The 10,273-nt window shown below is 33.9% G+C and overlaps 1 protein-coding gene across 1 annotated transcript; it reads left to right on the forward strand.

Annotated features, from left to right (window-relative positions):
- The first annotated feature begins 49 nt into the window (after positions 1–49).
- On the forward strand, positions 50–5,210 carry LOC106073164 (60S ribosomal protein L19-like). The gene is made up of 6 exons (XM_056015763.1): positions 50–134; positions 456–562; positions 1,155–1,289; positions 3,630–3,738; positions 4,839–4,949; positions 5,061–5,210. The coding sequence occupies exons 1-6, from the start codon at positions 130–132 to the stop codon at positions 5,173–5,175; spliced, it is 582 nt and encodes a 193-aa protein (XP_055871738.1). The 5' UTR covers positions 50–129; the 3' UTR covers positions 5,176–5,210.
- Positions 5,211–10,273: the final 5,063 nt, after the last annotated feature.

Genomic DNA, 10,273 nt, shown 5'->3' on the forward strand with positions numbered 1-10,273 from the left:
ATCATAAGTTGCTAAAATTGATACTATATAACCTTTATTATTCAGAACTATTTCTCACTTCAGCGCAATAGCGAAGACCTAATTACTCACTGAACGTACCAACTTCCTTTCAGAAAGACACTTTCCACCATGAGGTAGGGCCCAACTTGTTGTGTAAAAAATCTCATCTTTAAAGTCATTTTAATGTTATAAGATACCTATTGTTCGGTCATTTATTATATTAGATGCAAAAGCTACACAATATATAATGCTAGATGCCTTAATTTATGTCAAAAATTTTTATATAAACTAAACTAATGAGTTGCACAACAGCATGTCAATACTGACGACAGAAACATGGCGACTTAAGATTTTTTTTTGAGTTAATGGTTAACTAAACTTGATATCCTCCGTTATTTTATTTTTTGTTGTTAAAATTTAGACTTACATTTTGGTTGTATTTTAAAATATTGCAGTACCTTAAGGTTACAGAAGCGTTTAGCTTCAAAGGTGCTCAAGTGCGGCAAAAATAAAATTTGGCTGGATCCTAATGAAACTAATGAAATAGCCAATGCCAACTCACGTGAGTGAAGAAATAATGTTTTTAATAGAATTTAGATCTAGAGGAATCTAGACAGTATAGTCTAGAATTTAGTCTAGATCTTGATCTAGAAAGGTTATTATTCAGTTAAATTCAGTAAGATTTTGAGATAAATTTAAATATTTAGAATTAGATCTATCTAGAAAACTCACCTGCAGACATCATATTTTTCCTTGTGCAGTGACCCAGAATATCTAGATTAGACTAGATCTAAATTTCTTGATTTAGCTATATTTATATTATAGACCTAAGTGCATTAATCTGGATTTCTGGGAAAAGCTACACATCAAAACTAAAAGATTTGTATCTGAAAACTTTGGAGCAAAATAAAAAATAAAAATTGTACTAGATCTAGTAGATCTATAAACTATTTTGGCCCTAGATTCTGGATGTAAAGAAAAATAGTGTTATGAAGTCAGTGGTGTCTGCAGATAGTAGTTTCCTCTTGATCTATATATAATTATAGCCCATATCAATTTTTAAATCTATAAATGATGTAATATAAATAAGTAAAGCAATATCGGTATAATTTTTTGTAAGAGCTAAAAGGGATTTTAAATTTCACTCTATTTAGGTCAGAATATTAGAAAGTTGGTCAAGGATGGTCTTATCATTCGTAAACCTGTAAAGGTTCACTCCCGTGCCAGAGTTCGCAAAAATGCTGAGGCTCGCAGAAAAGGTCGTCACATGGGACATGGTAAAAGAAAAGGTTCGTAATTGGTATTGGTTTATTTGTTATCTTTTTGTACCAGTTGGTACAGAAATTATTTGCACCAGATTATAATTTAAAAATCATTATTTTTTTCCCATCACTTATTTAGTACTTTATTATAGATCTGTTTATTTAGCCATTTTATAAAATCTGACACTATTCCTATTCAGCTTAAGTCTATTTTATACACAACTGGCTCATTGACTATTTGGTTCAATGAAAAGGTTCACAATAATGGATTCACTAACAATTTTTTTGTATTGGATTGTGGTACAGGATGGCACTTTCTAAAGCATGATAGAATTTTGAAGGAAAAAAAAAATGTTTCCAGTTAATACAATTTTTCCTCCTTTATAGACATAAAAATTAAAAAAAAAAAAGTTCAAATGTCTAATGCTAGTCCAGAGTTAAGTACTTTCATTACTGATTAAATGTGTTAGCATTATATTCATAACTAGACATATGTTACCCGCGACCCGCGGGTCTTTATTTGCGCATTACTGTCGATATAGTCACTGAGAGTGTTTGTAAACAATTAAACGAAATAATAATGTAATAAGTAAAGCGAATGTGTCAATGTAAAAATAGTGTGAATGAAGCTATCAGATCAAAATAGCTAATAGGGGAAAATCCATTTTTTTAAAAATTAAAACATTTGCTTTTGAATAATCTAGTGGATTGGATTTAGATGTATGTTAAACGTAGCTAATGATCCTTTCACGTTATTTCTCTTTCGCTGCGAAAATAAAATTAGTTTTGCAAAAATGGTTTACCCGAAGTCGATACATTCTTATCTATTAAAAACGAAAAGAGCGATAGCTTTGTTAAATGAATGGGATTATAAAGTGAACAATTAAACGAAATAATTTTTAGTACGCGATTCATGAATGAATATAGATCTAGGCCTATCTCACCTCGGCTTCACAGCTTTCGTAAACGAATGTAGCTTTAGAAAACCAAATTTGAATGTTTATTTGATCAAAATATGAAATGAATGGACTTTAATTAATATATTTATACGTTAAAATAGTTGGATTAGAGTTTTAGATCTAGGGATGGTATTATAAAGTGAACAATTAAACGAAATAATTTTTAGTACGCGATTCATGAATGAATATAGATCTAGATCTCAACTCGGCTTCGCAGCTGTCGTAAACGAATGTAGCTTTAGAAAACCAAATTTGAATGTTTATTTGATCAAAATATGAAATGAATGGACTTTAATTAATATGTTTATGTGTTAAAGTATAAAACTATCCGTGCGAAGAGAAGTTTTATCATCTTAGAGTTGAATTAGAGTTTTAGATCTAGGGATGGGATTATAAAGTAAACAATTAAACGAATTAATATTTAGTACGCGATTCATTACGGAATTGTCTAATGAAAGAATGTTCGTCAGGAAATCTGTAATCACAGATATAAGCAACTAATTAATGTAAAAAATGCTTTTGAAACACAAAATTGAAGGTTAATTTTATTATATAATGAAATTAATGGATCTTCTTTTGTCTTTTCATGTGTCAAAGTAAAAAACTATCTGCGCAAAGTGTATTTCTTAAAATTAGATCTAGGTCTAAATCCTTTCTATCTTTTCGTATGTCAACATTGTAGACATGGCCTAGATCCATAAAATACTATAGCTGTAATAGAGTCGGACAACTTTATTTTTTTTGAGGGTCTTAAGTTTGTTTTAGGGCTACAATACATACACTACGGTCTAAGTTGGTACCCAAGGAACATTCCTGCCTAGTTTTATCAAGATTGGTCAAGCGGTTTTGATGTCTATAAGTAACATACATACATACCCCTCACATTCTACTTTATAATATAGATATTGCTTTCTATGAACTGAATGTCAGTGAGCCAAGTGTTGGTGATCTGATTATCAAAATGGTATTTTGTTGAGCTTTTTTACATGGTAATCACTGTGCCTTAAGATCTCCCTTCGGGTAATTTTTTTTTTTAGCTGGAGGTAACTGGGTAAAATACTTTAGGCTTTATGAATACATTTTTATGTCCATCTTCCTAAATTTGTTTAAATTTCATATTTCAATGTTTTACTATCTGTTTTTGTATATAAATATTTATATATTATTTATAAAATACAAATAATTTCTTATCTTAGTTAACAATTACTATTTTTTTACAACCGAGATCTATATAGCAAGAAAGTTCAGAATATTATAAGTAAAATTATTAGTATTGTAGACCTACTGGTATTTTACTAGTCTTGATTGAAGCTACCTGGTGTAGAAGACAATGTTATTTGTACCTGGTGAAAAGAATGATCTGTCTAGTGTGATGTTATTCATATTAATATATTTTTTTTCCCAATAGGTACTGCCAATGCCCGTATGCCCTCAAAAATTTTATGGATTAGGAGAATGAGAGTACTTCGCAGACTATTGAGAAAGTACAGGGAAGCTAAAAAAATTGACAAGCATTTGTAAGTATAGTTTCTTAACCCTTTGGCAACTAGTCGCCGCTACTGGTTGACAACTGGAGTCGCCAGCAATCGTCGATTTTGGGTTGTTTCGTTTACGCACGCACTGCTAGTTTTTAAATAACTATTTATACCTTTACTAACTCTGACCTAGAAGAGCGATAGTGATGCTATTTTTAGGTGCTTATTTTGTCTCTGCAGCATGTTAGATTGGATTTTTATGATTTTTTGAAAATTACGTTTTGTTTTTTGTTTTTTTGGCTAGCCTAGAAAATGGAACATATTTAGTCTTATGTTTAGGCTTTAATAGAATAAGATTTTAATGGGAATATTAATTTTTATGCTGTAGAATGATATAAAGATTGGGGCAAGTGTTTTAGAAGCATTTAAGACCGATAGTAGTGAAAATAAATAAAAAATTGATGCTAGATCCAGTATTGAATATGTTAGATCTAGTGAAACGGGAGATTGGAAGGCAACTAAATATGATGTGATATTTTAATGTTTTTGAGCTCTGTAGGCCTATTTATGACTTCAAACATGATGCTTAACCATAGGTCTTTTCTATTATAAAAAGGTTTTGTTAGGTTTTATTAGTTTTTTTCTGTGAATTTAGTCAAAAAATCGATTTTTTAAAATAGCTGATACAGAGTTATATCCCTTCTCTTAGGGATGGGATAGATAGTTTCTTACAACTGCTTAGTGGTGAAATGGTTAATGGCAATGTGATGTGGCTGACCTAGTTATTAATAAAAATAGATCCTTTTATTTGCTTAAAAAAACATGCTACCTGTCCTTTTCATCTTTATTATCGAGAACAGGCAAAATACTTTTTTTTTAGATTACTTCCATTTTATGTTCCATTCATTTCTCTATATCACTTTCATAATTCTTATATTTGTTTAGTTTAATATGTTTTATCAATTTATACTTATAAGAGGTAGAACAAAATGTTGAATTATATGAAAAGAAAATGGTTGCTGAGTAGTCTAGATATATTTTATTCTACAAATCTGTGATTGTGAGAACTGATTATAGTTTGTATGTTCATTATAATAGCATTAGAGACCTGACTAAATTTAAAGCAATTTTTTTTTTTTAAGGTATCATGAACTGTACATGAAATGCAAGGGTAATGGTTTCAAGAACAAGAGAGTTCTTATGGAATTCATTCACAAGAGAAAGGCAGAGAAAGCCAGATCTAAATTACTTAGGTAATGTTTTGTTTAATAACTTTTTAGGACATTTTAAAGTTTAACTATACATTTCAATTAATTTTTTTATTACAAGTGCTCTAATTTTGTTATTTTCATTATCTTTTTCAGTGACCAAGCAGAAGCTCGCAGACAGAAGGTCAAAGAAGCTCGCAAGAGACGAGAAGAGCGCCAGGCCCAGAAGAGGGATGAGTTATTGAAAAACATTGAAGACCCTAAGAAATAATAATCTAATAAAATGTTCTCAATCTGTGTTACCAATGGATGTTTCATTTTTTCATTTCAAATATTGTTGCTTTAAAAAGTTTCAAGATTTATGAAAAATGCCTACAATCATTCATGATACAAAATTTATTTTTTTTTACAAATTATAATATTTTACAAATTATGTGGACCTTTAAAGTTATACCATACTCAGATGTCTCATCTCATTAATGTATTGAAAAATTTTCCTTACTACACAGGAAAGTTCATTTATGTGCAACTGTCAACAGTCATACCCACATTTATTTGTTCTAAAAGTTTTGAAATGTAAAAACTTAAGCCTCATAAAAGATTGAGATCCCATAACATGCAGCTGTTAATGTGGAAACTGATGACTAGTTCAGTTTTTACAATGTTTTTTATTTCATAATTTCACTGAACATTCACCCTAACTGGTACCGTATGGTACTTTACTATGTACAGAATAACTTAATGTGAATTTCATTACTACACTGTCTACTAAAGGCTCCTACTTGACCAGTACTAATTATTAGGGCAGCTACATATTACATAATAATAGAATTTGACAATCTACTGTGAAGTAGCGTACAAAGAAAAGCTTATTAGTTGCACTGCTAGCGCTTAAAAAAGTCTCTCCTTGTTACATACAGTAATTTAGCAATATAACAAGACAATTCAAGTGTTGGAAACCCAGTTACAAACTCAATTTACCTAGCAGTATATTCATTCAAATAATGAAATCGTTTTTGTTGATCTGACTAAAGCTTTTGACATGGTCAGCAGAAGTGGCCTTTTCAAACTCCTGAGGAAAATAGGTTGCCCTCCCAAACTACTGAAGTTCATTGAGTGTTTTCAGGAGAAAACTAAATGTACTGTCAAATTCAATGGAGCCCAATCAGCGCCTTCTGAGGTTTGCAGTGGTGTCAAGCAGGGATGTGTGCTCGCACCTACTGTTTGGCATATTCTTCTCCTGTCTACTGCATTATACGTACGACATAAACGAAGGTGTGTTTCTCCATACAAGATCCTCTGGAAAACTAATGTATCAAGGCTGCAGGCAAAAACCAAGGTTAGGAAGCTACTCGTCAGGGAACTGTATGCTGATGATGCAGCTATTGTGGCTGATTCTGATATTCAGCTACAGTCCCTGGTTGACAAACTATCTGCTGCTTGCAAGATGTTCGGCTTAAACATCTGTCAAAGCAGGACTAAGATACTTATCCAAATCATAAACACTGCACCTCAAGTAAGCATTAATGGCCAACCACTAGAAATTGTTGATCACTTTTATCTTGGCTCCATCATATCCAACAACACTCTACTGGATAAAGACATAAACAACAGGATAGCCAAGGCAATGGCCATCATGTCACGGTTGCAAAAAAAAGTCTGGGACAACATATTGCTGACTAGCAGTACTAAAGCCCTAGTCTACCGGACCTGTGTGTTGAGCACCTTGCTGTACGGAAGTGAAACATGGTCAACCTACTCATGGCAGGAAAAAAAGCTGAATGTCTTCCACCTCCGATGCCTAAGGCGGATCTTTAAAATAAGGTGGCAAGATAACATAACCAATGAAGAAGTGCTACAAAGAGCAGGGTGCCAGGACATCCGCTCTGTTATCAGCAGCAGACGCCTTGGCTGGCTTGGCCACGTTCGTAGAATGCCAATAGGTCGACTTCCACAGGACATCCTGTATGGCGATCTAATAGAAGGCAGGAGAGCCGCTGGTCGCCCACTTTTACGTTATACGGATGTATGCAAACGCGACATGAAGCTATTCAAAATCGACACTGGGAAGAGGTGACACTGGACAGATCCACATGGAGAGAGAGCATAAAGGAAGGGTTACAGATTGCAGATGTCATACACAACATAAGCAGAAAGAAGGGTGAAAATGCAACGGCGCCTGGTGATTATATATGTCCAACCTGCGATCGCAGCTGTGTATCAAGGATTGGCCTCTTTAGTCACAGAAGAAGTTGCAAAGGGAAAAGATCGTCACAGGAATGAAACCAAAGCACTAATTCTTTAATGGCCCCCCTAAAGGAGAAGACGCTATCCGCTACTGGTTATGTGTGGAATGTCCGTCCCACATTTAGAACTCGTAAACTAGAAAAGAAAGTCCGACATCATAATATTTTAGTAACTGTGAATAAACCTTGATTTTAATGATAGGACTGTATAGAATTTGGCCCTTGTTGTTTAGAGAGAGAGTGGTACTTGAGGGACTGCGGGCACGACATGGCCTAAATTGTGCCGATGTGCCTAAAATCAAATCAAATCATAATATTTTAGACCATTCAAAGTTCTGATGCAATGGCTACTTTTTTTCTTTTCTTAGAGTGAAAAATCTAATTTTTAAATCATTTGTGCAAGCAGTATTTTCATAAAAATACACCACTTTTACAACTATTCACTATTTATAGTAGGCCTAACAAACACAAAGGCTCTTTAGTAGGGGATATTTATATCTACCAAATTTGCAACACATTTATGAAATGGTTTGTCAAAATATTTTTTTTTTTTTCATTTGTGTTGCTAAGTTAAGTAAGTTCTGTCATACTAACTACTAAATGCTAATTGGGGAAAGAGAACTTTAAGGTTGACAACGAATGAATATTCACATTTTGAGTAGAGTAACAAAATTGACAATATCACTAAAACAAGACATTTTGTGACAGAAGACTTAAAAACAAAGTAGTAATGTTACACATTACACTTAACCATGCTTTAAAAATACCGTACAGGAATACATAAAACACAATTTAATAAGACAAGAAAAACAAAAATGCATTTTTTTAACCCTAAAGCTTACCGTACCAATGTATCAAGGGTAGTTTATCAATTAGTTTGGATCAGTCTTGTACTGGTAAATTTGTAATAAATAAAGACTAAAATGATTAGAAATATTATTATCAATTGTTTTTGTTTAGTGCAAGTTCATTTTTTTTTTAGCTTTCTCAATACGCTATGATCCTATCACTTGTCTGGACCATTTGGGGAAAAAGGGGGGAGAATGGGGTATCTGGTGAATCTTGCCTTGATCGCATTTTAAATGCATTTCTAAAAGAAACAGTTAAACAAACTAAATTTAAGCCCGAAGGCTAAAGCTACCTCGGGTTCCTTCAGCCAGTATACTAACCACTGTACCGGGAAAGTGTTTATGAAAATAGAAGGTTTTATAGTTATCTATTGTTTCAAACTGTTCTCTCTACGAGGTATAAAGAGGGCTAATTCAACTTACACCACCACATCTGTCAATTTCAATTTCCTTCCCTTGTTTGAGATACCAAACAAAATTATTCATTACCAATAGTTCGTTTTAATTTTTTTTAGTCAGGTAAAAGAAATAAGTGTGCAAAATTTCTGCTTGATCCGAGATTGGGTATGGGAGATAAAACGTGTAAAAAATTTTTTCCAGAGTTAATAGTTAATATAAGCTTTGTAAAAATATAAAGCTACATTTCTTCTTCCATACGGTATGCTAGAACGAATTCATACAAACGCTGCTTCTTTCCTTGTGTCATGGGCGTAGCCAGGATTTTTTTTCGGGGGGGGGGGTGTTTGGGAAGGTGAATTTTTTTCTCCCCCCCCCCCCGCGAAAAAAAATATTATATGTATTTATGTGTGTGTGTGTGTACATAATCTTTATTACATTCTGACCCTTCATTCTTTCGGAAGACGTTTATTGTGCCCTAAAATAGGTTCTTCCATGAGTTAGTGAAAAAATTGTAGATTCCCCGACATTACTAGTAAAGGAGCTCCTAGCGCTCCCCCAGCGCGAAGCGTCGCCAAGCACTATTTCTGATATTGAAAACCAACAAAATGCATATTCTGAGGTATCTAAAGTGCATTTTCCTGCTATTAAAAAGTTCTATTTCAAAAACCTAATGTGCTATTCTTACTGACTTTGACTTAGACCCTCACTCGTCATTCGGCGCATTTGCCATCAAGATGTTTCCATAAAATTGTGGACTCCCCGCCATTACTAGCAAGGGGGTCTGGGGGGGAGCGCTAGGAGTTCCCCAGCGCGGGGCGAAGCCCCGCCGCCAAGCACTATTTCTGGTATTGAAAGCCAACAAAATGCATATTCTGAGGTATCTACAGTTCATTTTAATGCTATTAAAAAGTTTTATTTCAAAACCTAATGTGCTATTCTTACTGACTTAGACCCTCCCACGCCGTTCGGAGCATTTGATGTCAAGCAGTTTCCATAAAAATCTGTCACTGGTAATGTCTAAAGCCTCTTCCCACCTACCATGAGGACCTCCATGAATGAGTTGCGTCAAGTTGTACTAGGATATCATTGCATCTCTTCTTATGCGTAATTCATTTTGTCGGAGAACATGTCCCGCAAACCTCATGCGTCGTTCTCTCACAATCTTACTAAGGGGTCGACTCCCAGTTCGGCATAGGATTTCCTTGATTTAGATCCGATCTCTATAACTGACTCCTGAAATCTGTCTTAGCCATCTTTGTTGAGCTATATTTAGTGTTTTTCGATTTCGGTAGATGACTATTCACTGCAGTTTATTAATGGAGCCCTGCCACTGGTAAAAATGTGTAGCCTCTCTTGAATACGCTCTTGGAATTAAGTGACTGTAGTTTGCTTTAGATTTTATATCGAAAAGAGAAGTTTTATCGTCAAAATCTTCTGTTGGGGGTTTTCCCCCTCAAAATGCTCTGTAGGGGGATCTTAGACTCAAAACCATCTGGAGGGGTTTTAAACTTTAAAAAAAAAGCCATCTGTAGAAGAAACTCAAAACCCCCGATTGGCTTGGCTACGCTCAAATAATTTTAGTGTGTAATTTGCTTTTTTTTTTATATTGAAGATGTATTTTTAGCACCAAACCCCTCTGAATGGGGGTTTAAACTAAAAACTCCTTTCGGCAACGCTCATAGCATTTTGAGTGCGTAATTTGCTTTTTTTCTTACACTGAAGATGGCGGGGGGTTTAAACTCAAAATCCCTTTGACTACGCTCATAGATTTTAGAATGAGTAATTTTCTTTTATTTATATTGAAGAGGTACTTTTTAGCTTTAAACTTCACTGGAGGGGAGTTTAAACTCAAAACCCCATAGACTACACTCATAAC

This window comes from Biomphalaria glabrata, chromosome 17 (assembly GCF_947242115.1).
Source record: "Biomphalaria glabrata chromosome 17, xgBioGlab47.1, whole genome shotgun sequence".
NCBI classification, from domain to species: domain Eukaryota; kingdom Metazoa; phylum Mollusca; class Gastropoda; family Planorbidae; genus Biomphalaria; species Biomphalaria glabrata.